The sequence below is a fragment of the Verticillium nonalfalfae genome (genome assembly GCF_003724135.2).
Source record: "Verticillium nonalfalfae strain VnAa140/NRRL 66861 chromosome Unknown scaffold_34, whole genome shotgun sequence".
NCBI lineage: Eukaryota > Fungi > Ascomycota > Sordariomycetes > Glomerellales > Plectosphaerellaceae > Verticillium > Verticillium nonalfalfae.
This window is the reverse complement of record NW_021167259.1, coordinates 179,272-206,621: the sequence shown is the minus strand read 5'-3', so window position 1 is coordinate 206,621 and position 27,350 is coordinate 179,272. Positions and strand designations below refer to the sequence as shown.

Sequence of the window (27,350 nt, the reverse complement as noted above, 5' to 3'; positions counted from 1 at the left end):
CCCTGATGCACAGGACGAATTGGGTGACTAGCTCCACAAGGTGGTGCTTCACCGAATTCACCTTTCTCACCGAGCCCAAAAACCAGCCTGAGCGAGAGTGCCCGCAAAGCTCATTCATAACCCTTCATTCATTTCCTTCATTGGCCGAACATCGGACATCGCGTCAACGACATTCGACAAGGCAAGCTTAGAGACGACATCGGCCGCTCAATATGGATCGCAACCAGGACAATGCAAACCTTCTCGATACTCACAATCGACTCACGGCTGACATTGTCGCCCGCTTTCGTACACTCACTATGCTAGCGACCATTCAAGCGGAGGCCTCGAACCAGAATGTTGACCCGCAGACCATCGCCGTCACGGGCATGTCGATGCAGATGGAATTTGAGGGTCTTGTAAGCTGCGCTCCTGATTTCTGCGCCATCATTCCAGTCTGACCGTCATTGCAGAACAGCTCGGTGAAAGAGCTCCTCGCCTTGAGCCGTCGCCTGAAGGAACTGTGGCTTTTTGGCCGTCTGGGCGACGAGGACGAACGGGCTAAAGCTCAAGCCGAAAATCTGGACCAGGATGTCGTACGTGTCGCTGAGCTCGTCAATTCCATCCAGGGTAACCGGTACACCAAGCTAGCGGAGGAGAACGGGGGCGTTTGGGCGTTCATGAGTGCGGCGAACTCAAGGAACGAAGTTACTGAAGCTCCGCTTACGCAAATTGCACCGACTCCTGGCCCAGGCACAGGCACCGGTGCAGCACCAACACCGATGCCTGCACCATAATAATCGATCGCACATCTTGAAAGAATACAATCCTGTCCAAGCGGGGCGGCCGCGACCGAGAGACCATCGAATGGCGTTTTGGCGTTGATACCCAGCGGCAACATAGTTATGGTACATTTGGCTTTACATCCTTTCTTCACATGGCGCTGCTAGGCGACTCAGATTCATTTGATAATCGGCATGCGACAGTTTTGACTTCTGTACTTGACCTCTACGTTTAGCCTTCGCCGCCCTCGGGATCCTCGTCCTCGTCATCTACTAGCGCAACATTGGATGCCTTGTCATCCTTGCCGAAAGGCTTGGACGCCCTGATCGCGCCTGCTTGAATGCCGCCAGCGGTCAACCAGAGGAAGTAGTCGGACTTGAAATTGTCGACTTGCTGGAAGAACGTATGGAAGCTGGGTTCTTGTCAGTGGACATATCAATACTGCACTTCGCGACGCCACTCACATGTTTTCTTTCTCCTCGACCTCGAAGATACGCTGATAGATCTGCTTGTCCTTGAAAGCCTGAATCTTATCGTCGTGTTTGGTGAAGTCAATAGGTTCCCGGCCCAGCGAGTCAACCGCCTTGCGGCTATAGCCTTCGAAAACGGGCCTCTCCAAAAGTAGGCCAAGACCGGGCGCCTTGGGGATCGCGATTCGATCTTCGCCGTAGCTCTCCTTGATCCTCGTCAAAGGCGTGGCGCAGCGAACGACGAGGGTCGCCATGCTGATCATCTTGCGGATTTGGTGCATCATGAAGCTCTGTCCGTGGACCTTGATGGACACCCACTGGGTATCACGGATCTGGATCGGGGTCTTATTGACCTGGAAAGACTTGATATGGCGTTTGGCAGAGGGGTCCTTAAAGCTCTTCTGAATCGTGTAGTTGTGGAAGTTGTAGGTGCCAACATATTGATCGAGAGCCGCTTGCAGCTGGTCGAGACGCTCAGGTGTCACTTGGTATGCCCTCTTCGCTTTGACGTAGGCGTTTTTCATGTCTCGCAGGGCAAAATCCACGGGGCCAAGATTCTTCGTCTTGCCAGTGGTTGCTGTGGTGCTTGTATCCTCGCCGCTCGTCGCCTCGCCCGCGACGGCGGTAGCAGGAGGGTCCACTTGCATGGCATCATTTGGCGCCGACTTCTTGAGCGCAGACTCAGGGTGGTCATCTGACGCGTGGATTCTTTCCAAAACCTCAGCCCTGACTTGGGGGTCTAATTGTTCCAGGATAGGCTTGATCGCCTTCTCCTCGACCTCGGCCCAGAAGCCATCCACATCGGCCAATTGGGACTGGAAGTCATTGTAGTATCCCTTCTCTTGTGCGGATTCGACAAGCTTCTTCCACAAGAAGCTGTCTGGGTGGGAGGGAAGTAGGCAGTATGTCGGCAGTAGGTATTCGTACCATCGAGAGTCACAGGCCTGGTAGGCGCTAAAGGAATTGCTCGTTCGCTGGAGGCCCCAGACTCGGATCTGGTCGGGTAGGTGCGCGTTGATCTTATCGACAATGTCGTCGTCTTCGATGATGAGCTTGAGACTGATCAGGTTGCCAGCGGCATGCACGCCCTTGTCAGTCCTCGCGCAGCGCGAAAGACTCGACTTCTTGGGATCATCTGCGTTTGCCTTGGAGATGGCACCTGCAGCAATGAAGGCCTTGAACAAGTCCCCCTCGATCGTCTTCTCGTCCCAGTTGATCTGCAGGCCGTAGTATCCGGTCCCTGAGTAGCCGACCATGACAGCAACCTTGCGCTTCGGGCGTCGCTCTTCAGCCGCGATTTCGGTGGTCGAGAAGGGGTTCGCCTTTCGAGGATCGACCACAACAGCCTCTTCGGTTTCATTGTCTGCGTCAATTGTGTTGCCATTCTCGTCGAGTTTGCGTCGCTTGGCCTGTCTGGCATCACCCAGCTGCTTGCGCTTGTCATTCATCTGGCGCCTGGAACCGGTCAGTTTGAGCTGGGTATACAAGGCGTGAGCGCGAAGGACCAGGGAAACAGGCTTACCGCCATTCATTACGACCGCCCTGCTTGTTCTTCTTGCCTTGCTGCTGCTGCTTCTTATCATTACCACGCTCCTGGCCTTTGGCGCCTCCTTCCGCCGGCGCAGGTGACCCAGTCTCACCTGTGGTAGGTTGCGCCGCGCGGGGCGCAGAATCGGTCCCATTCGAGCCACCATCCATCGTGGTGTCGAGCGCGGGCGCCGCAGCGGCAGACTCTGACGAAGGGTTTGGATCGGAAGCCATAATCTTCGCAGCAAGCAGCTTGTGCCTCGCATGAGTGATGCGTGGTGTTGCTTTCGGTCCAGGACTGCCTGGTCCAATGTGTTGAATATTTTTCTGGAGCTCATGCACGAGGGTGCTAGTACATCCGCGACTAGCACGCTTCCGATCCCAATGATGCGCCCCGCTTGTCGTCGGCTAAAATGCGGTGCATCAGCTGTAGAGCTTGTCAATTCAGGCACACACGCGTCCAGAGACTACAGCTCCCATCGCCGTCGCCAGATATCTGGGCAGCCGAAATACAGGCTTTGCAAGTGAGCGGTGCATGCCCTTGAATCCAAAGTGAGATTTATATACCACTGCACATCAGGAGTTCAGGCACGCTTTCCGGGTTATCCTTGGTTGGATAGCTCACCAAAGAACTTGGCACTCGAACCTATTTCATCTGCCGCTCAGCGTGATACTAACAACCTAATGCTACCTCTATCGTACGTCGGGTTTTGGAAATTGTGACATCGCTGGTTGGTGAAGGACGTCACAGTCATGATGGCAAAGCCGTCAGCCCGAAGATGCCAGCCATACCCACTTCTTCCTCGCCCATAATAGCCCTGGAAGCAAACAGGTACCATGAGAAACCTAAAGTCATTGTGAGTTATTGAACCCACACGGGTGTGTCAGTTTGACTTTCCAGATCTGGAGAAGGTTTTGTTCACCATGGGCTGGGATCGGAGATAGCTCTCTAGAGATCATATAAGAAGAGCCACCTGCTCTCCCAGGCCATCGGTTTCATGGTACGCAACATATTGACATTGCAACTGGACAGTCCAAAGCAGCTTCAGCTTGACAGTGTACTTTCGGGCACGAAAGCACCTCCTGGTATTGTACATTCGAAGGCATATCTTCACTACCAAGACATAATACATCATGGCCCAAGCCACGAATCAGCAGCAGAATACACTGCACACTGCAGATACATTTCAAAGCCCTTTCTGTCTTCCTGGGGGCGGGTACAATCTTAGTCTTATAGCCTGCATGGACAGCCCTTGGGCAGTCCTCGTTGGGACGCACATCACTCGTCGTCAACACAGGACTTCCTATTTCGCGGCACAACCTAACTCAACAAGCCCGTGGATCAAGTCCACTGTACAGCACAGTCGTTTTTTCACTACCACTACTAAGAATGCCCAGCAGAAAGATTTGCCACGTCTGAAATCCAAAACACGGCCGAATGAAGAGGTCCGTGATCACCCGTGCATTCAGCGACTCGACGCAAAACTTAAGAAAGCGTCACATTCTTATTCGAGCACCAAGTTGTTCATTTCTGCTACTCAGGGCCAGGAGACTCTTCGTCCCCTTAAGCCGTCCCGAAGAGTCTTTGCTGTCACAAGTCCTGTCCCTGTACGGGCCTCGCCTGAGAACGAGATTTCTGGCGACGATGGCGATGACGAAGTCGCGCAGAAATCTTCTCTCGGTGTCTTCGAAATTGATTGTCAGAGCACAGATTTGGAATCTGACAGTTTCGATTCTGATTGTCAGTATATCTTCGACGACTAGACTGCAATCAATGCAGTGATTGATAGCCAAAACCTTAGTCAGGATATGACCGGTTCGTGCCTTGGCACGGATGCGACTGGCATTTGATCCATCACGCTTTCTGGGCTCTCAATCCGAATCCTACGGCCGTCAGTCTTGACGTTGGACTTTATTAAAGATCCGGTATTGATGGTCTTAGGAGGCGAGGGAATAAGTATGGACGGCATTGCCAAGTGATGTCTATGCACTAGGAATGGCGAGCGATGCAGATTGTTTGGGATCGCAGTCTACTCACATCAGAGGAACCACGGGCATGGGGAGGGAACAGTTCGTGTATGCCTCATAGCAATCCATGCCATAAATTACTGAGTGCAAGAGTATTGATTGTGAACATGGTATGGCGATGTGGAACTGTTGAGAGGCAACGTGCAGAAGCCGTTTAGATTGCATCCTCGACCAAGGCCATCAAGGAAAAGTTGACATCACCCTCGCCCATCTTTATATACTCTCTAACGAGTTCCAACGACTGGGGTCCCAGATCAACACGCTGCTCCTCATCAATGAAACCCCTGTCAACAGGGCCCTTCCGGTCACCATCAAGCTCGAATAGGTGCCCCGTATCGGGCGACTTGACGAAGCATATGTAGTGATGGTTGACTTCGTCTTCTGCAGGCGGCGCTGCGGTGCTTCCCTGCTTGGCGACGCTGTCATATGCGGCCTCGAGTTCTTTTGACGTCTCGAGGACCATGGCGGCCTGCGCAGGATCCATAGGAGCAGTGATAGAGAAGAGTGTATCGAGCACCGAGCCAGGCTCTATGTGAGAGTGAGCGATCACGCAACGCATATTGAGAATGAATGAGAGACCATCGAATAGGGTAAAAACTAACGGATGAAATCTTTCGCACGGCCGTTGGCGAGCGCATGCAAAATTGCATACAACCCACACGCGTTATGGATTGTCTGCTTGAACCACATAGCATCTTCGTCCTCCTCTTTGTGCGTCACCATCCAGTCGTCCGCGTCGGCATCGTCGGTCTGCGCCCGGGCATCGTACGCTGGTGTCGTGGGAAACACAAGCACAAGGGCTAGCACGGGTATAGAGAGCAACTCGCTCGTGTCCTCGAGCGTCCAGACATCCCGGAAACGCAAATCCGAGGAGATCCCAAGGGAGGCGATCAGTGCATTGAAGACATCTGGATTCGACTCGAGTGGGATGAAAAACTTGGGGGCCATTGTAGTCGGCACTGGTGAGGAAAACAGGGACGGGGGCGTCAAGGTAGGATTTGGACAGGCGGCGACCAGCAATGTCAATGTCAATGCCAAGATGATTGGCGAGATCATCAGACTGGAGGTCGTGCGAGTTAAAATGATAACGAGATTGTCCAAACCTTTCAGAGGTATTGGGCGTTTACAGTGCGTCTGCAGTGGGACAAAACTCAGGCGATGGGCAGGCAGGTGGCTCAGTCAGCGTTCCCGCCTCCGCTCCATATCTCCCCGCCCGTTCTAGTCATTCTGGTGACGGTGCGCCGCTGCCTTTGCGTCGAGCGCCACGGCTTACTACTTGCGTCTCACACATCAATTAAAAAAGCGGGTGAAGGCGCATTCACTGATTGTATCGAACCCTACGCAGTCTCTTCATTTACAGGTAGATGCTAGCCAAGTCAAGGGACAAAAGGATGTGTTTACCCGTCAGAGCAAGTACGTGTCACTCGTGTTCAATTGCAGAATGGCCTTTACGAGGCATTCCACGTCGATGACAAAAAGTCATGGGTATACGTCTTACACTAGCTCGAGCCAACAAACTTCTCAATTTCCTCTGGCTCTTTGATCGTTGGCGTCAGGTTTTCACTGCCAGTCTTGGTGATGAGGAGATTGTCCTCAATTCTTCAGAAGCGCGTTAGCATATTGGATCAGACGAGACAGCATGTCAACGCTTACCTCACACCACCAACGTCCCAGTACTTATCGAGTACGTCGGTATCAATGTACTTGGAATGGGTGGGATCCTTCAGGTAGGGCTCGATGATGAAGCTGCAGAAGTAGATGCCCGGCTCGACAGTGACGAGACTGCCAGCTGGCAAGGTGCCCCTCTTGCGAAGATACCGGAACATGGGATCCGAGTCGGCGTAGTTGGGAGTTCCGCCGACGTCGTGGGTGTCCATGCCGAGGTAATGTCCTAGACCGTGGGGGAAGAAGGCCACACTGGTGCGCGCCTTGAGGATCTCATCCGCTTCACCCTTGAGAATACCCAGATCTAGCAGACCCTCAATGGCGATCTTATGAGCCAGTTCATGAACGTCGTCCCAAAGGATACCCTCTTTGAGCACCTTGATGGACTCGAGCTGCATCTTCAAAACGATGTCGTATATGGCGCGTGACTCTTTGGAGAATTTGCCAGAGATGGGGAAAGTGCGAGTCTGTGGCAGTAGTTAGTTCGATATTCGGCATTTACGCATATCCAGTCCTCACAATGTCCGAGGCATAGCAGTCCCATTCGGCACCACCATCAAGCAGAACGTTCAGTTTGCCCTCGAGGGGTGCACTGTTGTGGACGTAGTGAAGGGTGGCTGCAGCGCGACCGGCGGCATGAATGGCATGGTAGGCCTGGTTCTTGGCACCATGTGCGAAACATCTCTCCAGGAAAATCGCCTCAAGTTCCTGCTCATTCTTGGCCGTGTTGACGGCCTTCATCACGGCGTGATGAGCCGTAGTAGAGATGGCGTTGGCTTTCCTCGTCAGGGCGACCTCGTAATCATCTTTGACCACCCTGCATTCCTCGATGGCTCCTTTGAGCACATCAAAATTCTTGTCTTCGAATTCAATGAAGCTCACAGTGTCCAGAACCTGGTTGGCGATGGCAAAGGCAGTTGAACCCGAGCCTTTGCCCAGCCTCGCGAGCTCTGCATTGACATCGTTGGTGTATAATACATTGTCGATGTCGTACTTCTCTTTGGCTTCCTCCGCGGTCATGGGCATACCGGACCAGATGACATCTTCAGGGTCGACGGGAGGGATGAAGAGTGTTGATTCCAAAGTCTTTAGGTCGAAGATATAGTGGCAGTCGGCTAGGATACAGCCGGTAAGGTAGAAGAAGTAACGGCGCTGCCTGATATCCTACTCAGCGACGGTGTCGGACTGATAATCAAATGCGTGAACCAGCATACCTGAAGGGTTCCGGATGGTCGCTATCCTCCTCCAACTTCGTGTGTCGACCTTCGAGGTAGAGAATGCCATTGGCACCAGGGACCTTGGAACGGATGTGATCCGCGACACGCTTCGCGTGGTCTTTAGCAGGGTACTTGCCCTTTAGGATGGTTTCGTAGTCCGACATGCTGGTATTCTTGATCGATGATGTAAACTGGCACCGCCGTGTTGTGGTCGAGAAGGGTGCTCGCACCGAGAGTGGTCGAGATTTCGAGATCGGGATAGAGGGATGAAGTGCGATCGGATGGCTGATCCGATTCCGTGACGGTGAAGCAGAGATAACAGCGAGCCTCGGACGACAAGTGGACTGCTGGAACCGCCGTGGAATCATTTAGGAAGCTTGCCGTAAGGCACGGCGCAATGGAGGGGCAGAGGGGTCGTAGAGGGGTACAGGCGGGGCAACAGCGAATCAGCTTCGTGAAGTCATCCTCCAAGCAGATGCAGTGTGTAAAAGTTATGGGAAATGAAGGCGTTGGATCAGTCAGCGTAAGCCGATGCCAGCCTTCCCATTCCTTGATGATGTCATGTGATCATGAAACCTCCCCACTCGCGTTACATAAGCGTAGGCATGTGATTTACGCATCGTCCTCCCGTCGTTCCTCACCCCATTCAGATGCTAGGCTCCACGGCCCCCCTGTATATGCAACGATGGAACGTTACGTGAAGACCCCATTGTCATCTCTATTTGGATGAGAATGGCCTGACCAGGAGCTGTCCTCTCAGAGTATATTTATTTCCTCCCATACGGGCAGGAATGAGCCATGTAGCCGAACCATCCATGTAGATGCGCACACGCTTCTTTGCCTGCGGAGCGGTTGCGAAACACCAATCCCGAAGGAAGCAATCTCAGGATACTGGTGGTTGTTGAAATACTCGAATTAAACCCTGACCGCCTGGAGTGCGTCGCTCGTGTTCGGTGCGTATCACCCACCATGTGTTCAGCTGGTCTAAGTCGTGATAGTGTCTAAAAGCATTTGGTTGATGGGCGAGCACGGCTGTCGTGGGCATTCCATTACCATTTAGGAGACACTCGGTTCAAACCTGCCGTATGACGGCTGTCTGGGCGATAGCTGCCTGTCCAGGTTCCGGGCCGCCTCCAGGGCACAACGCCTATGCAGCGTTTATCACGGTGACCGTCATGTTGGGACATTCGGGATTCTGGAGATGTTCACTTCCGGCATCAGAGGCACACTGATGCGTGACTGCATATTCTGGTTGGGGCGATGCCCTCCACCACGGCTGCAAATCACTTGTTCGAGCGTCGCGTGCATGTCGTATGTGCATGGAGATTGAAATTAGTCGTTTACCCATCAGATTCCCACGGCCTGCATGTAGTTCGCTGGCGCCGTGACCTGTTGATTTGACGTTCGCGGGTAACTTGACATTCGAAATCGTCATGCGCATCAGCTGTTGGTTGTGGTTGCCTGGCTACTGAATCATTCTCGACGCAGGTATGTTGTTTTCACAATTAGTGGCGTGGCGCGGAACCTTGATCCTGAATGCCAAGAGCCTGGTGTGTACGATTTCGTCGTCTGCACTTTCTCATTCCGTCAATCGAGCCAGGTTGGCAAGTTGGGTGGATGAACACTGTAGTAGCATGCTTCCCTTCGCTACCCTTGGCTACGGATGAATGAGGCCCGAGGTACAACGTTGGTCTGCTAGAAGTGATACGGGATTGGGGCCAAGATACCGGGCGCAAGCGTGAGAGTGACATGATCCACCTGAGCAGCGCATAGCACGCAGGGCTGGGTTGCATCCTGCGCCAACGGCAGACATATTTCCGTGCACCCTGACGTGCCCAGGCCTTCCCGCTACCTACCTGCCGCCTGGTGGCGCTGCCTAGGGTCTCGAAAGCTGGACGCAAACATGTTTGGGCTTTTCTTCTGACGGGCGAGCTAGCTGACTGCCGCAGACCACCAAGTACTGCTGCCGACGAGCGAGAAATGTCGGCTGAGAGCTAGACATCAAGTGGCTGCAGGTAAGCCGGGGAATCGGAACTGCAGCAGATGCAAACCGACGTAACACACACAGGGCCGTGGTGAAGATGATCAAGGACCCACAACAAAACCTCAAAACTTGGCAGACAGGAAAGGTCTTCGTGATCGATCAGACGAGTGGGAGACCGGCATTGGCCGATGCGGAGCTGCACCCATGATGCTTGGCTTCACACAGGAGGGAGCATCGACAGTGGCCCAAAACGATGTGACTCCATGACTAGAGGATTAGGAGATTGCAATAGAGGAGTTGCGGGACCAACTGGATCCCGTGTTCCCTGTACTCGCTCATCGTCTGGTCGCAATCCCCAGCCAACCACCCCCCTCCCCACGGGGACCGTCGAGGCTCCAACTCAAGAGTTGTGGGTGTTCAAACTCTTTCCTGTGGAACTCCGTTCCTGCCTCATTGTTCGTCCGCTGCCTGGCACGACTCGACTCGTCAGAACCGGGCTGCTTCTTGACTTAGACGTGCCGGCTCGTCAGGGCCAGACTGCTCCAGAAGCGGTAGAGTAACCCCTTGCTGCAGCCTTTGTCCTACCCCAAACGATGGCGTTATTTTGGGGGATACCACAGGGAGATTCTGGCCTGGTGGCGTTTGTACTACAGCGGGTGGCAGATCTCCGCCAGGCCGTCTGCGATCGTTGACTGCGCTAATGGGGGGATTTATTGGAGCTTGCCAGGGTGTAAAAAGCCACAGATCCTCTCTCCCTTCGTCATCGTCAGGGCTCTGGCCATTGGTTTCAAAACAGGATGAGTTAAGGCGCCCCAAAAAACTCCGACTGGCGAGATACGTTCGGAACGCTGCACCACCGTTCATGACACAACTTGGTGTTCCCTCCCGCAGTTTCTTCCCCTCTTGTGCATATCTGTCCGCCAGAGAGATGGGGCATCCGTCACGCGCTGCAATGACCGAAACAGACAGGGCATGTTCGCAACGTGGGATGTCCACAAACGCGCGATGGCCACGAGACAACTGGAGTCGTGCGCAAACGGTAGATTCAGCGTGCGCCGGTAGCCATGACAGTCGGAGGATCTTACACCCTGTTGAGAGAAACATGCGAGCATTCCAGCGCTCGTTGGTTCGCACGAGGAGCCTGGAAGCTCTAGCGTCACGCTCTCGTGTGATCGTCCACCAACACCAACCGTCTAGCCCATATTACTGTCCCCGAAAGCATCCAATGCCCGGTGGCTAACCTCTGAAGGAGCCCGGGACGCCAGCCTTCATATGCTCAAGCCGCATCCGTTTCCCCGCATGCCCGCCCGCCCGCAACCTGACGCTTATGCACAGAGCTGGAGCTGCTGGCTCGGCACTCTGTCAAGAGGTCGGGCCGATTGCTACAGAGTGTTCCTGGGTGGCTGTGACTTACGGTTCTGCCCTCGCTGCTTCGGATGCACAGTGTCACTGCAACTTGTCAGCCGTCAAGTTGCCGCGATGGGGCACCCACCCACCCACCCGCGTAGACAGGCATATCAGCCTGGCAGGCCATCATGACGTAGCTCCTGGCCACATCGACTTTTCCCTTGCAGATGCTGATCGATCAGATTTGAACGCGCTGGGTTCTGGATCCTGTTCCCAATCAGAGCGACCCCTCAGCTCGAGCGAGGTGGTCGTTTGTTCAGAGCTACGTACACAGGATGTCCATTCAAGCTCATGCAAAGCCTCCATCGTTCAACTAGTGGCACCACTGCACGGCGACCCCAAGGCTCTACATCTTGTTGATCAAGCTTGTCGCGCACCGCGCTGCGATCCTGGTTGCTTAACCCCTGTGCCCCAGCCTCCGGCTTACGACCAGTGCTACCCCCTGGCCCCTCTTGCAGCCCGTTGACCAGCCCAACCCCCGCGTGTATGACTCTGTGGCTGACCCATCCTGTCTCTACCGAGACGCCTAGTTTTGTTGATCGAATCATTGAGTTCTTGCCTAAAGGTGATCCACTTCGATATGAAGCCCGTACATCGAAAAAGACGGGCTGAGACATGGCGGCTGTGGTAGATTATGGGGAGATGTTTTTTTTCCCCAAACGCCTGGCTCTAGTGTGCGGTAAGGGAATTGTTCATCTGGAACAGGACACAGAGCAAGTCTGACATCGCAAAGTTGGCTGACCTTGGCGCCTTCACAAGCTTAAGTGAGACTTTGAGGGAGCAGGTGACATTCGCTCAAGTGAGACCGTGGAAACATCATACATGTTTGCATCGGAGGCGGCGCGCAACTGGCCGCTCGCAGCACCGGGGCACAGCGCCTAAAGCTCGGGACCGTGATACGGGCCACGGAAGCTGCCATGTTGCTTTCGAAGCTCGAAGACAAGGATGAAGGGGTGAAGCGGGTCGTACATCTGCCTGCCTTGCGATTACATGTTCGCCCGCCAGTAGGTAAGGCGTCACCCGGTCATCCTTTGCTGCGCGCCCCACGGTGGGACGCCCTGATTCTACTCTCCATCCATCCTGCTCCGCGCTGCACCATGCTAGGTGACGACGAAATCCTTAGAAAACGGCCATGGCCTTCCAAACGCTATGGAGGACCATGACTACCCCCAGCTTCATGTGGGACCAAGCTGCTGAGTGCGGGTCTCACCCTACAAGACATTGAATCTGATAGGTGTAGATGAAGACGGTGATGGCGGAGTTCGCACCACCGTTAACGGGGGGCCCGTGTGGCACCATCCGCCGCAACCTCCAATGTCCCATGTCGATCCCAGGACTTTCTCGTGTCTTGTACCGTCGGTGTGTGAGATTTGCAGCTCGTGGCGAGCGGGGTCCCACCCCTCCATGCGCGACAGGGCCATCAGCTCTAACCACCGTATACACCATGCCTGTCCAAGCACAGGATCAGCCAGTCTATCGGGACCCTTGCCTGGCACAGCGTCGCATGGCCCGCTGGTTATATAAGGAGGAGGAGAACCCCTTCGCTGCCGGGGTCAAAGTTCCTGCCGTGGGATGTAGATTAGTCTTGTTATGTCACACTGGTCAACAATACATTACGATGGCAGAACCAATCCAAGATCCGTATGTCACTCAACATGTCGACATTAACGCACACGCCTCTCGGGCCATGCTGACCATGTCATAGTCGCAAGACCTCTACGGCCCACGATGAGAATATCGAGAAGGGCAATGTTGAACCGCAAAATGATTCTGGTGCTCTGAGCAGAAACCTCGAGGCCAGGTGAGCTTCACAAGCGCGTATGCGCGATGAATGTTGAGCTGACACTCCGCTTAGGATCATCAACCCCCTCGAAGGCATTCCGTACAATCAGCTGATGCGAGATGTGGAAACCTTTTGCCAGGAAAAAGGCCTCTCTGAACACACGGCTGTCTTCCGTAAAGGTGCTCTAGTTGCGCAAAATCCTGAGGGCTACCGAGATATCACCGGATCCGAGCGCCTCGACGAAGCAGAGACTCTTGTGATCGAAAGGGAGACCACTCACAAATGGCGCATGCCTATTAAGCTGTTCCTCACCATTGCTACTTGCTCTATTGGTGCGGCTGTCCAGGGCTGGGACCAAACTGGTGTCAACGGAGCCAACATCTTCTTGCCCAAGTACTACGGTATTGATGGCGAAGGCGTCGGTGACCAGCTCATCCTTGGTCTTCTGAACGCCGGCCCATATTTCGGCAGCGCTCTCTGTGGATGCTGGCTATCCGACCCCCTCAACCACTACCTTGGCCGCAGAGGTGTTATCTGGTTCTCAGCTCACTTCTGCATTTGGCCTCTCATCGGCTCGGCATTCTCTCAAAACTGGCAGCAGCAGCTCATCAACCGTCTCCTCATGGGAATCGGTATGGGCGTCAAGGCCTCCACTGTCCCCATCTACGCCGCCGAGAACGCACCAGCGTCTATTCGAGGTGCTCTTGTCATGTCTTGGCGTTAGTGTTTCCCTAGGTATCGATATCCCCGCAAGAGCTAACATGTCCTGCACAGAAATGTGGACAGCATTTGGTATCATGTTGGGCACTGCTGTCAACCTGGCTCTGTTCAACCACGAACACAACTGGCGTCTCATGCTTGGTGCTCCCTTTATTCCAGCTGTGCCTCTCTTGTGTCTTATCTACTTCTGCCCCGAGTCGCCTCGTTGGTACATGAAGAAGGGACGCTACACCGATGCCTGGAAGGCCATGATCCAACTGCGCCACAATGAGATCCAGGTCGCCCGCGACATGTACGCTATTCACTCTCAGCTTGCTATTGAGCACAAGATTCTCAATCGTAACAACTACGTTACTCGGTTCACGCAACTGTTCACCATCCCTCGCGTTCGTCGCGCAACACTCTCTGCGTTCACAGTGTAAGTACCTCAAGTTCACGATGGCATCCCCGATCACATCGCAGCTTGGCTAATGCTTCATGGTAGAATGTTGGCTCAGCAAATGTGCGGTATTAATATCATTGCTTTCTACTCCACGACGATTTTCAAGGAAGCAGGCCAAAGCGATAAGCAGGCTTTGCTTGCGTCGTTCGGTTTCGGCCTCGTCAACTGGCTTTTCGCCTTCCCTGCATTCTGGACCATTGACACCTTCGGAAGAAGGTCTTTGCTTCTGTTCACCTTCCCTCAGATGACTTGGACACTCCTCGCAGCCGGTCTTTGCACCCTCATCGACAAGGAGAAGCACGAGACTCTACGGACGGCCCTGGTCGCGCTCTTTGTCTACCTGTTCGGTGCGTTCTATTCGCCCGGAGAGGGTCCTGTACCTTTCACCTACTCTGCAGAGGTATTCCCCCTTTCCCACCGTGAAGTCGGCATGGGTTTCGCCGTCGCCACGTGCCTCTTCTGGGCTGGCATCCTCGGCATGACTTTCCCTTTCCTCCTCAAGAGACTCGAGACCGTCGGCGCGTTTGGACTCTACGCCGGCTTCAACGTGGTGGCCTTCATCATGATTCTGTTCTGGGTCCCCGAGACGAAACAGCGCACCCTCGAGGAGCTCGACTGGGTGTTCGCGCTGCCCACCTCCCGCTTCATGTCTTACCAGGTGAACAAGTTCATTCCCTGGTTCATCAAGCGTTGGGTCTTCTTCAACAAGAACGCCGAGCTCGAGCCTCTCTACTCCTTCGAGCAGCGCCAAGCCGCCGGTCCTACTCGGAGCGACAGTTCCGATGCCGCCGTGTCGGACTCTGAGAAGAGGGTGTAAGCGGAGCGATATGAGTCGGACAAGAGCATGCAGGTTCGGATATCCTCGATGAAAGAATGTATAATGAAGTGGATGCTTTCAGGCATGATATGCAGTGGACTGGAGGACCGTGGTGTTGGCGATGCTTCGAGAGGGCCATTGCACCGGTTCGAGTGCGCATCGAGACTTCTTAAACTTAGTGATATACCCATGATTCAACTTCAAATGTTACACGAGTGCCTTCTGGTTAGGTTGTTCATTCCACTTCAGTCCTAGTCGTGATTCTTCTGGCTATAGTATCATCAGTTGTGATTGGGGCTGTTTCTCAAATATCCCGTTTCCATGCCTACTCAAAGCCATGGGACGAGTCTCGTAAAGAGCAGCTCGGCCAACGTTACGTAAGCCACAAGCGGGAAAAGGACGCCAGGAGGTCAGGTTTGAGAGACGACACCTAATAAACAAGAAACCGGTTACTGTAGTATGGATGGCAGGTCTGGGTCACGCATGCTAATCCCGAACACAGGACATGGTCGGAGAAGGATTCGCACCCCGTTCGTCGCAGAGCCGAAAACCGGTGATGCCCCTTGGCAGGTGCCATGCCAAGGGCCAAGAGTGCCAAAATTTCTATAATTATCCATCTTCCGCATAATCAGAATGAAGGTTAGCAAGTTTAGGCAGGGCTGCAGGTGTGGGGTCAGCACAGTGGTCTACTCATGGTTCAAATCGTCCCGCTTGGCACTCGACCGCCGTTTACACCATGAATCGCATACCTAACCCCTAACTTTGTCTAGGGAGTATTCGTCGATCTGGACCCAAATCGAATCCCTCGCTTCTCGGCCAGATCCTTCCCCCCGCCGCCTTCTGCTTTCGGTTCATGTTCCTTAGGTCGAGATCGAAAGGCTGAACTGAGTGCCTCCGGCCCGCCGTTCTCCGTCACGCATGCCGAGCTTCCATCAGCCTCACGTGTGTTGGTAAAAGGATTCACGAGCATCTTGGCTTATAGGCAGCACATACTTCGCAAATACAATGACGACGACTTCGTTCCTCATCGAGTCTCTGCTTACCATTATGGAGCATCTTCTACCAAAGTTCCTCCAATATGATGATTTTCACAGAATCTTTAATTGACCGAATCTCGGGATCGCCGCCATCAGTGACACGATTTCCAGGTGAAGGATGCAGAGTTCTGCATTGGCATCGTCATTTTTAGCCCATCACTCAAGATCATAATTATCCTCACGACGAGAGTCATCGGCCTCAGAGTGCTTCATACTGCCATTTGAATATAAATAAGACGATGCAAGTCAAGTTTGGGAATAATTTTATCCCAGTTACGCAACCAACAACAACATCCATCAGAATTTTTACTTTATTTTTATCGACAAAAGAATATTCCCAGTACTCTAAACACAACAGCCCTTTTTCCACCATGAAGAGCTCAACTTCAGCCTTGCTCGCGGTCACAAGCGTGACATATGTTGCCGCTCAGTTTGATTGCAACAACCCTGATATTGCCTGCCCGGACACGCAAGAGTGGTTTGACCAGTTGCCACAGCCTCTGGTCGACTGCGATGCCGACTTCCGCCCCGAATGGGAAGATTGTAAGTGAAGCTACCGAGAACTTCAGGCAATCAGACGTGCTAACACAAACAAGGCCAGTCTACTATTGATTACTGGTTCGGCGATAAGGAGGACTGGAACACCGACACGATTCATACGAACGGCGAAGATGGTCTGCCGACGCCATCCTGCCGTTGGTGGTTCTGGGAGGACGGTAACTGTCGGATCACACACTGCTTCACCGATCAGGCGCCTGCTGGGGACAAGGCCATCTACGCCTACTTCAAGAAGGACTACAACGCCATCCGCGATCGGTGCCAGACATTCCGTGCTGGTGGCTTCGTTACAGAGATCGGCGGCGACTTCAGGAACTTCCTCGAGGTCACCAATGATGAGGACAGCAACGGCGAAGGCGAGATATCTGGGGATCCTGCCAAGGTGAAGCTGAGGCCTCGTCTCTCAGAGAATGGCTTCCAGACAGGCGACCTCACCCTAGAAGAATATGAGGAGTGGGCCGCCCACCGCAAGCCGTCCCGTGAGAAAACGACCGACAACAAGGACAATGTCCAGTCAAAGACCAAGAGCAAGCGAGACGATGACGACGATGATTATCTGATCCTTTTCACGGCCAAGAACGTTCGCCAGCCAGGGGTCTACGACCGTGGTCCCCGCATGTCGCCCGGCGTCGGTTACACCTACACCAAAACTGAAGGATACTCGGTAACAACGTCGGTCAGCGCCGAGATTGGCGGTGCTTTCAAGATGTTCACCGCCGGTATCAGCTCGTCGGTCGAAGAGACCGAGAGTGTCGAGGTCAGCGAGTCGATGAAGTATGACGTGCCCTGCAACAACGGTCAGACGGGACAAGTGCACTGGCATCCTCTCTTTGATTTTTACGAGGTCGAATTCTTCCCCAGCGGCACCATTGCTGAGGTTTGGCTTCCCGTCAAGGGCAGTGACGACTTTGCCGCTGGCGAGTTCGCCATCAACTGCCTTGGTTAGGGGCTTTGATTTTGCCATTACAAGGGCGATATTGTGACCAAGAAACGTTCATTTTCAAACGTTCATTTTCAGTAGACAGTAAACCATAGCTAGAAATGTGTGCCCAGGGTTACTCGCCGATACAGAAAACAAGGAAATGGAATGTTAATCTCATATCAGGTGAAAGCCTTGAGGAGTCATGACAAGCGATATGGACCTAGAGATTGATGAATTCCATGAGATAGAATTTGAATCTACAAGAATATCGTGATATCCTTGCCTTAAATCATTCGTTTAATCAGATGTATGTCTAGACACCTGTCTTTCGAGCAGTGATGAGTTAAGAAAGGCTAATTTTTAGAATCGTAGCGTTCTTGGAGGTGTCATGCGCATGTCAGAGCGAGGGATGTGCAGAATAAAGAGGTCTTTAGCAGGTGATATCCGCAGTCAAGTGTTAGGTAGGAGATTGGAATGCATCTGGCCTCTGGCCCCTCGCAGCCCTTTCATACGCCCCCGTGGTCTCCGACCCCCATATCAACTCCCCATGGGTGGCCTCTGCAGTGAAACTCCAATCATGTCTTGCTCTGATACACAATGCCCCCGTGGATGAATACATACCACTGCAGCAAAGGGTGAAGCCCGCACATGGTTCAAAAAGCAACTTCCCCGACGTTCCCAGCGGATAGGATCTCATAGCAATCAAGGAGATTGCAAGAAAATACCTAGAATAGGTGTGAAGATTGATGGAGGCTGGAGGCGAACAGTGGCAGGGTGCCCAAAGAAGATAGTGGAGTTTGACAGCACTGGCTTGGCGAACTGTACACTCGCCCACACTATCCTGTGTGGACGTTGCCAGCTCCCACTGGTCAGTTGGCATTGTCTTTCATCATGATAAATCATAGAAAGTTTGCTTCTTCGCTCTGGTGACTGTCGGTCCATACAATACTTTCCGCATCAGTTTCTCCGTCTCGTCCAATGTTCTCGATACGCCGCTTTAACGCCGAAACCTTTGGCACCTCGCGCCGTCTCTGACCTAGAAGCACGCCAGAAGAAAATTGAGAAGACGAATCGCACACGCACTGTCTGACCTGAATCAGATTGACCGATTGCGAGTCATCAGAGTGGCCCCTGAATGGAAAGTTGGTCGGCGGGTGGCCATTCAACAAAATGTGCAACATCCAAACAAAACGACTTCGCGGTGAGCACGGCGAGTCGGTGAGCACACGGGATGACACACCCACAAACAGCAGGTCCTGCGGTGATCAGTTCTCCATCGCATGCATGCCTACAATGCAACCTGCACATCCCGTCCCTCAGCCAGCCATTGTCAATTGTCGACCGACCTGCCCGACCAGGGCGACCACTCAGCAAGATGATCACTTCCGGAATCTGCACAGAAACCAAACCATACAGTACGCGAACTGGTATTGCTGGCAACATTGGCTCCTAGGGATGAAAGAAGGGCTCCCGTTTCCACACTCTCCTCTCACGAGGCCCACAACGCCGATCAGGGTCCATTTAGTGCGGGTGTACCAAAAGTACAGTGTCTAGGTCCCGCAACACGACTAGCCGCGGCTTTTCGGGCTGGTACACTGCCCTCCCGACGATCGGCGCGAATCATGAATGCTCCAACTGGACTCGGAAGCACAGCGCTGGTCATCGTTTCAGCGGACGCCCCGAACGATAACGCGACGGGGAGCGGTACTGGCAACAAGTGTGCGACCGGATTGCTCGGGATGGCTCGATGGCCAGTCCGACAGAGCTACGCACAGGGGCAAAAGGACGGCATCGAGACTCCAGCTTGTCAAGGTTCCATCTCGTCTATAGGCTGGGTGGACAGCCTACCACTTCGCCGCGAAGCGTGTCAGCCCAGTCCGAATTGAGTTTCCCCTTGGTTTCTGCAGGCAACGGACGAGGCGGGCGGCATCTCACTCGAGCTGCATACTGGAACTTTAGCAATCTGTCTGGCAAGGTGGCTAGTGAATCAACATTGGCATATCTGTAGTCGTCGAGCAGATATTGAACACGTTGGCCCAGCTCACCCGCTGGTTGCCAGCCACCAACGCGTGCATGCCCCATTCTTCCTTTCCGGGGCCTGATCTCCTATCGGATCGCCGCCGAAGTCGGATGGAGAGGCTATCCATCCCCGCAATACAGAACATATTTCTTATCATTCAACAGAACATCCCGAGGTCATGCAGTCTCGCCATGATGAGCCACCTTTTCCTTGACGCTGCCGGGGAAGTCACACGGTCTCTTTGTCCCTTATCGCTTGATAATCTCGACTGCTCATTGGATGCCTTTCCTTAGCATTCGAATGAGCAAAGGCGGCTGACTCGTATGCTCGGGTTTCCGGAGGGATCATCCACCAAGCGGGTTTTGGTTATGCTGTTCGCTTCCCCAACAAGTGACCGAGCCGGGTTAGAATAAGGCTATGGAAAGGCGACCCCAGTAGGGGATTTGGTCATTTATCTCTTGGAGTTCGCAATCACTACTATGCTGCAGGAACACTCTCGGGCGAGGCAGCGGCAGGCAACAGGCAGCAGCGGACTCCGCGGGTCAGCTGCTGTACGGCTGACCGTGTCGGTGTCTGTTTCAAGCCCCTCCTCTCGAGGAAACTGAGGGAGCTGATGAATAGCACTACGAGACCTGGCAAGTGTACGAATTCCCACATCCAAGGTGCCCTTAACCCCAGGACTGGCGGCGACTGCAATCGTGGGGAGACCCACCAGAGGGCCATTGCCCCCTGTTAGCCGCTAAAAGGGGCCACTGGCAGGACCCCTGGAATACCCAGGACCCCAGGACGAGGCGAGACTCTGGACTCGCCATGAGGGACGCGGCCCATCCAATTCCTGTGGTGAGAGGCGCGGACGCGGGCGCAATCTGGAAAGGTAAGGGGAGGATCCGTACTGCCTGCACAATCCCTGGAAACCCACCACCCGTGGTCAGAGGTACCTTACCTACCTACATGTACAGTACCTCAGGTGCCTGGCTATTGCCTACTTAGGTACCTAGGTGAGTTATGTAGGCACCTATCTGTCGGTCCTGCCTCCTTCCCACCTAACACCGTACTCCACTTCGCGGCTCTGTTGAGGGTCCAAATCTAGACCTCCCGCCCTGTCCACCGCCATTCCCTCCGACCGGTTCGAGCACGAATCGTTAACCGTTTTCGTTGTCCGTGTCCTGTTCACAAGACCCTTGGTTTCAATGCTACGACCCGCTTCCTGCCAGGATGGAGTCTTACCCCCTGGCTGGTGGCCCACTTGGCCGGCATATGGCTTGTCTCTTGTCTTGAACCTCGGGGACGGAAACACCAACGCCATGCGCCAGGCCCCCTCACAAATGGCAACCTGGATGGCGGACTACACATCTTGCGCCTGTCAGTCCACGGCGGTGTGGGACCCAGCTTACTGACAGGGTGATGATTCTACATGGGTGGCCAGCCATTGGCAAGACGGGCGGCGCGCGCTGGATGCCAAGTGTGGCCCCTGATTGCACCAAGGCTCGCTCTGGTGTCCGGTTTGGCTTCACATATAAAGACCATCTGTTTCTCGATTCAAGGCCCTGCCCACTCGTCGCCCGTTGCTCTTTTGTCTCTCTGTTAGGTTTCGCGCTTTTGGTTAAAGCTCAAGAAATATTGGCCTTGCTACTGCGTGAGTCGTGCCTCAAGAGAGTCTTTCATGACTGATGGCAGCACCACTGACAGATGTCCAGATACGTGTTCCTCTGATATACACCTGCGCTCTCATTTCAACGGCAGACTTTGTAGTTGTTTCTAGGTTCTCTCTTGCAGCGACCCAACAACATAACGTCAGCAACCCAACTCGAGCCGCGCCCGCCACTATGCACGGCTACAGCTCCTCCGAAGAGTCCGACGACCCCAAGAGGCCGAGGCCTCCGCCCGCCTCTGCAACGAGCACCACCGACAAGAAGGTGAAAAAGAAGAAGAAGGTGCCGCCACAACAGTCGATCAACCACATTTGGAAGACGTTTCAGAAGCGCACCTTCAACAAGGCGCTGGCAATACTTCCCTTCGACCCCGTGCCGCCACCTGTGAGCCCCGAACGACCCAATGAGCTCATGAGCGCGGGCTACGAGAGAGCCGTCGAGGAGTGCCGCCGTAAGGTCAAAAAGATCATCAAGGAGTGCCGCAGGGTAAACCAGCGCTACAGAGACCCGGGCTGGGATCTGGTAAGCAGAAGCACACCCCTCGCCACCACAGGTTCTGGCCGAGCACGGAGCACGGAACGCTAACGCGGCTGCCCGCGCCATAGGATTGGGACCTCAAATGGTACAAGGGACACTGCCTCAACAGGCTTGGTGCCACGGATTGGTCGATCAACAAGGCCACCCTCGCCGACAGCAGCGCCTCAGTGCCCAAGGCTGTGAAGCGAGTCCACGAGATCTTCGAGAAGCCGACGTTCATGAAGAATGTCGACGGCAGGGACGTGCAGCAAGGCAGCATCGGCAATTGCTGGCTGATAGCCAGTTTCACGGCCCTGGCCAATGAGCCCGAGAGTCTACGGCGGATCTGTGTGGAATATGACACACGTGTTGGCATCTATGGCTTTGTCTTTTACAGAGGTATGTAAATGTTGCGGCTGGCATTCGGATCGATTGCATTAGGTACTGATCAGGACGCAAGACGGCGAGTGGGTCTACTCCATCATCGACGATAAGCTTTATCTCAAGTCACCCACCTGGGATTCGAGGAGTAAACAGCGGGAGCTGCTCCAGCAGATTGATCGCGAAGACCAGGAGCGCGTGTACCGGCAAACGTACCAGACAGGATCAAAAGCCCTCTACTTTGGCAAGTGTATCGATCAGAATGAAACCTGGGTCCCTCTTCTTGAGAAGGCTTACGCCAAAGCCCACGGCGACTATGCTTCACTGGTGGGCGGCTGGATCGGCGAGGCCTTGGAAGATCTCTCTGGTGGCGTCACGGCGGAGATTTTGACGTCTGATATTCTGGATCTCGACAGCTTCTGGGACAATGAATTGTCCAAGGTGAACTCGGAATTCATGTTCGGCTGCTCTACGGGGTTGCTTGAATGCGGATATGGCGACCGTGTCGGTATCTGTGAGGGTCATGCCTACGTGATCATGGAGGCCAAAACATTGTCAACGGGGACGCGGCTCGTTAAGCTTAGGTATGTGACCCGAACTTCTGTTCCGGGTGTGATTTGCGAGCTGACACCCAAAAGGAACCCGTGGGGCAAAATTCGTAAAGGTATCTGGGAGGGAGCCTGGTCCGATGGTTCTCGAGACTGGACTCCTGAGATCCAGGCAGAGCTCGGCCATCAATTCGGCAACGATTCAGTCTTCTGGATCTCTTACGAGGACTTCCTGAACAAGTTCCAGCATTTCGACCGGACGCGGCTGTTCAACGACCCTAAGTGGAGGTGCTGTCAACGATGGATCGGCGTCGATGTTCCCTGGAAGCCACAGTACAACGAGAAGTTCCAAGTCAAACTCACCAAGGACTCGCCAATGGTCATTTCCCTGTCCCAACTGGATAACCGGTACTTCAAGGGACTCCACGGCCAATACCGGTTTGAGCTTCACTTCCGCGTCCATGAGCAGGGTCGACCAAACGCCGAGGACTACATTGTCCGGTCTCACGGAAACTATTTGATGAGCCGTTCCGTATCGATCGAGATTCCTGACATGCCAGCTGGCGACTACAGCATTTTCATTAGCGTCAAAGCTGAGCGCTACACGCAACTTGACTCTGTTGAGGACGTCGTTAAGCGCGAGTGCAAGCACCGCAGTGGTAACGCCAAGCTTGCACAGGTGGGCTACGCCTATGACTTGGCCCACAGCAAGGCCGCGGCTCATCTCGAGGAGGTCTCCCGCCTGCGCAAGGAGAAGGAACAGAAGAAAGCATCCGCCCTGCGCAAAGAGGAGCGCCGGAAGCAGTGGGAGAGGCGCCGCCTCACACGTCAGGTTAACAAGCAGCAGAAGGCCAAGAACCTCGAAAAGAAAGAACGCAAGGCCACGAAGGCCAAGGAAGAAGCAGAAGAGGGCGACGATGAAGGCGGAGATGATGAGGCGGACGAGGCGACACAACAGGACCAGAATGCCAAGGATGCCCTGAAGATCATGACCCAGGAGAGACTTCCTGCTGAAGATGAAAAGGCGACGACTCCACCACCTGCGCCGTCCAAGAAGGCTGCCAAAAAGATCGAAGAAGTCTCGGAAGGCGAATCATCAGATTCCCCCATTGAGGACCACGAGCTCTTGTACAGCGACGATGACTTCGTGCGCAAGCCCAGGGCGAAACCCGCTGGACCTCCCTTGACCAAAGCCGAGATCTACGAGTCTGAAGACGAGAATGCACCTGACCCGTGGAATGCCATCTGCGTCATCGGTGTTCGCGTCTACACAATGGACGAGGATCTCGAGCTGAAGGTGGTCCTGGAGGGTGGCAATCTCGAGGAGGGCGGCATGGGTAAGAAGGGCGGCGCCGACCTAGATGACGCTCAAGTCAACGCTGGGGGAGAGCGCGACAACGAGGCTGAGCCGGAACCTGCGCCGGCTCCTTCGTCCGTCCAGGGAGATGGTGATGATGACGACGCGCCCGAGATCGCAGGTCAGACCAAGCCAGACGATGACACAAAGTCGGAAAGGAGCTCTGGCAGTTCCGACTTTGACAAACTCGACTCTGGCACAAGCACTCCAGGTGTTCTCGTCACACCACAGCCGACACCGTCAGAATCTGAGAAGGAGCTCTGCTAGTGATGTCCATCTAGGCGAATGTTGGACGATACCCCCATGATTGACGATTGTGCGACTGCGAAGATGAACACGACAGGGAATTTCTCTATATCTAGTCTGCGAGCTTTTTTTTTTATCCCTTTACTCAGACGCATAGCATCCCATGAATTTCGGCGCTGTCGAGTTAGTCCCATAATAATAGCATCACCTTCCTTTTCAAGCATGGTCATTTTTTCGCAGGAAGCACTTTGTGCAAGCTTCTTTCAGCTGAAGAATGGCACAGGGCGCTGCGAACCCTGACGATTGATGTGACCATGTACGATGCTTCTTTTCACGGGTGCTGCCGAGAATGAGTTCCCAGCCTATGAGTATCCCGCCGTATGAGTTGCTGTTCAATTGGCTATGAAGCCCGAGCCGGGCAATGGGAGCTCACTCACTCAATGTTGATACCCACCAACACCAACGGCGACGTTGGCAAGAGGCCGGCCGACATCGCCCGGGCGTCTGGATGGCTCTAGCATAAGGAAGTGAGATGGCGATGGGGTAATCGATTCCGCAAGACCAGGTTCATGTCCCCCAGAACCCACATAGTGGAAGCTGACAGCCCTACAGCAGAGACTCTACAGGGATACTAGGATACCAAGAAGCCCATAAGCGGCCGCGGGCTCCACCCGAAGGGCGTGGACATCGCTTTCTGTAGGGCTCATGACCCCCAGACCGCTTGCGTGCGATGACTCTTTCAAGGCGTTGCCGAGAGGCCCAATCCGATGTCGCCTAGGTGAGAGCCTTTAGATCCATGTTTGTTGAAATGAAAAGCTTGCGCTTTCAATTACAGGGAGCTGTTCTGAACAGGTCAACCAACCCGCGAAACTCAGCTCTTGAACTTGCATTGTTCGTTGTTTGAGTTGTCGTCCACTAAGCGAGATGGCCTCTGCCCCAGACAACCGCCTCGAGCTGGTCGAGACGGGCCGAACAGTTCCTGTCCCTCTTGACTACGAGCCGAGTCGAAATACACCATCAGCATCGGGCTCCAGGCAGTCGGCCGACGTAGAGAAGAGGGCGGCAGCATGGCTTTGCGTTGCAGGAAGCTTTTTGTTCTTGATGCCGTCTTTTGGTGCCTACCTAGCCTTTCCCCCCTTTCGCAGGAGAATTTTTCTGACAAGTGCCAGGCATGATGCAATCTGTGGGCGTCATTCAAGCCTACTTGCAGTTGAACGTGCTTAGAGACTACTCTGCTCGTGATGTCGGCTGGATCACCGGCATGTATACCTTTCTCTCCCTCTTCCTCGGCATCCAGGTTGGGCCGTTAATGGACCGCTATGGTTCCCGCCGCCTTGCCCCTGTTGCTGTCGTCCTCACGATACCGACATTCTTCCTGCTAGGTGGATGTACCGAGTACTGGCACTTTATGCTCTGCCTTGGTCTCCTCGGTGGCCTTGGCTCCGCCGTCGCCTCGACAGTCGCCATTGCCGTCGTGGGTAAGCTCTTTGTCCGATATCGCGGCCTCGCCATGGGCCTAGCCCTCACTGGCTCATCTGTGGGCGCCGTGATCTTTCCCTTGATGCTGCGTTCCGTGCTTCCAAGCTGGGGCTGGCAATGGTCCATGCGAGGCCTCGGGTTCGTCATCACAGGCATGATGGTGCCCGGCGTTGGGTGCCTATACCCCTTCCCTAGTCTTATGGGTTCCATGGATGCCGGTGTGCTGGCCGCCAACACGGGTTCTACCGCCACTCCTGCGCAGCCCAAACGGAACGCTGCCCTCAACTTCACGGCCTTCAACTCTCCTCCGTTCTCCTTCGTCACAGGAGCCTTCTTCATGCTCGAATTCGTCATCTTCGGCGTCACTGGTATCCTTCCCACGCTCGTGACCTGGGCCGGCTTCCCTGCTGAAACGGGTTACAATCTCATCGCCATTATGAACGGCTTCTCGTTCGTGGGCCGTCTTCTCCCCGGCGCAGTCGGCGACCGCCTTGGCCACCTCAACGTACTCCTCGTCATGATCGTCTTCACCTTTGTCACTACAGGCGTGACGCTTCTACCATTTGGGGCCCGCCATATCGAAGCCCTCTACGCCTTTTCCGCCTGCTGGGGCCTCGGATCAGGATCCTTCCTATCACTTGTGCCAGGTATGCCCTTGTCTCCCTGAAGCTTTATTCACATAGCTCGTTTCGAATAACCGCTGACAATCGCAGTGTGCATGGGCAAGACGTGTGAGCCTAAGGACTATGGGCGCTTCTACGGCACGATGAACTTTGTCGTGAGCTTCGCCGTGCTGATCACCGTGCCTATCGGAGGCCAGCTTCTCGAGTCGATGGGCTCCTCGCCGCTGGCCGGGTTGTACATGGCCATCGTCACCCTTGGCGGTGCTGGTCTTTTTGCCGCTCGAGCTCTTCTCGTTGGTTCCTGGTTCGATATACGGGCGAAGATTTGAAGCGTACGGTTTAGACGTGCGTGACACGGCCAGTCCTGGTTGTGAGCATGGCATGATAGTAGGGGTATCAAAGCAGAATAATGAATGGGTAATAGTAATATATTCTTGCAACAAGCACTTGGGCTGGCGTGTCCGGGTCGCGCGTCACAACTTGAAGCAGAGCTCACGCTGAAATCTGGTGGGGTGCATCTTGAATACCCTCCATACAGAGCTCATAATATATCGTATTGCAGATCAATGTCGCGGTATATCTGGATTGATTAGCAGGACAGTAGACGGATTGCCGTAGGCAAGAAGACGTCAGCTTGGTCACCTGACAGCGATGTGTGGTCAAGAGTTTCCATCACTTGGTATTTATTCGGAGTATCCATCAAGCGCGATGCGAGATGCTTGCTCCAAACGTAGAATATCTTTGTTTTCCATGTTGGCATTCTCCTGGCTCAACGATTTCCCAATTCCTAAGTTAAGGAAGCTGCCTGATAGGTATTTACTGACGCCATGTTCCGTAGTAGCCCTGTGCACAGGCAAAGACGCGATTCTATCCCATGTATTTTCTGTCTGCCCCTATCGAGTACCAGAACGCGGAAAGAAAGAGGAGAAAGGCCGGAAGAAAAACAAGTCAGCAAACAAAATAGAAATACTGTCAATCATGATCCCACTAAAGTCTGCGAGCTAAGATCTGAGCGGATTTCAGAACTCTCGTCGGAGTTTGAGCGCTCATGAGGCCTCCTAGCTGAGGTCATGCGGGATCCAATAGCCCGGTCGAGAAACTGATCCATATCGCCGCGAGCAAATCTGCGTTCCCAACGAAGTGTGAATTCGCGACACTCCCGTCTGTGTCTCTGGTTCATCCGGGCCAA

General features: G+C 54.1%; 8 protein-coding genes across 8 annotated transcripts; 5 read left to right on the top strand and 3 right to left on the bottom strand.

Moving 5' to 3' along the window:
• Window positions 1-212: 212 nt before the first annotated feature.
• On the top strand, window positions 213-776 carry D7B24_005524 (uncharacterized protein; the record flags this gene model as incomplete). Its single annotated transcript, XM_028639675.1, has 2 exons — window positions 213-398; window positions 453-776. 2 exons carry the CDS (start codon window positions 213-215, stop codon window positions 774-776), a joined length of 510 nt encoding a protein of 169 aa, XP_028496040.1.
• A 217-nt stretch (window positions 777-993) lies between these two features.
• PUS1 (tRNA pseudouridine synthase 1) lies at window positions 994-2,993 on the bottom strand (the record flags this gene model as incomplete). Its single annotated transcript, XM_028639674.1, has 3 exons — window positions 994-1,174; window positions 1,227-2,687; window positions 2,755-2,993. 3 exons carry the CDS (start codon window positions 2,991-2,993, stop codon window positions 994-996), a joined length of 1,881 nt encoding a protein of 626 aa, XP_028496039.1.
• Window positions 2,994-4,941: 1,948 nt separating this feature from the next.
• On the bottom strand, window positions 4,942-5,735 carry D7B24_005522 (uncharacterized protein; the record flags this gene model as incomplete). The annotated part of the gene is made up of 2 exons (XM_028639673.1): window positions 4,942-5,315; window positions 5,390-5,735. The coding sequence occupies 2 exons, from the start codon at window positions 5,733-5,735 to the stop codon at window positions 4,942-4,944; spliced, it is 720 nt and encodes a 239-aa protein (XP_028496038.1).
• A 551-nt stretch (window positions 5,736-6,286) lies between these two features.
• Window positions 6,287-7,833, bottom strand: D7B24_005521 (uncharacterized protein; the record flags this gene model as incomplete). Its single annotated transcript, XM_028639672.1, has 4 exons — window positions 6,287-6,386; window positions 6,441-6,919; window positions 6,972-7,608; window positions 7,667-7,833. 4 exons carry the CDS (start codon window positions 7,831-7,833, stop codon window positions 6,287-6,289), a joined length of 1,383 nt encoding a protein of 460 aa, XP_028496037.1.
• A 4,845-nt stretch (window positions 7,834-12,678) lies between these two features.
• Window positions 12,679-14,822, top strand: D7B24_005520 (uncharacterized protein; the record flags this gene model as incomplete). The annotated part of the gene is made up of 5 exons (XM_028639671.1): window positions 12,679-12,701; window positions 12,766-12,861; window positions 12,916-13,562; window positions 13,618-13,981; window positions 14,048-14,822. The coding sequence occupies 5 exons, from the start codon at window positions 12,679-12,681 to the stop codon at window positions 14,820-14,822; spliced, it is 1,905 nt and encodes a 634-aa protein (XP_028496036.1).
• A 1,408-nt stretch (window positions 14,823-16,230) lies between these two features.
• On the top strand, window positions 16,231-17,363 carry D7B24_005519 (uncharacterized protein; the record flags this gene model as incomplete). The annotated part of the gene is made up of 2 exons (XM_028639670.1): window positions 16,231-16,402; window positions 16,456-17,363. 2 exons carry the CDS (start codon window positions 16,231-16,233, stop codon window positions 17,361-17,363), a joined length of 1,080 nt encoding a protein of 359 aa, XP_028496035.1.
• A 3,822-nt stretch (window positions 17,364-21,185) lies between these two features.
• On the top strand, window positions 21,186-24,080 carry D7B24_005518 (uncharacterized protein; the record flags this gene model as incomplete). Its single annotated transcript, XM_028639669.1, has 4 exons — window positions 21,186-21,533; window positions 21,617-21,926; window positions 21,988-22,492; window positions 22,547-24,080. The coding sequence occupies 4 exons, from the start codon at window positions 21,186-21,188 to the stop codon at window positions 24,078-24,080; spliced, it is 2,697 nt and encodes an 898-aa protein (XP_028496034.1).
• Window positions 24,081-24,983: 903 nt separating this feature from the next.
• D7B24_005517 (uncharacterized protein) lies at window positions 24,984-26,490 on the top strand (the record flags this gene model as incomplete). Its single annotated transcript, XM_028639668.1, has 3 exons — window positions 24,984-25,173; window positions 25,229-26,185; window positions 26,252-26,490. The coding sequence occupies 3 exons, from the start codon at window positions 24,984-24,986 to the stop codon at window positions 26,488-26,490; spliced, it is 1,386 nt and encodes a 461-aa protein (XP_028496033.1).
• Window positions 26,491-27,350: the final 860 nt, after the last annotated feature.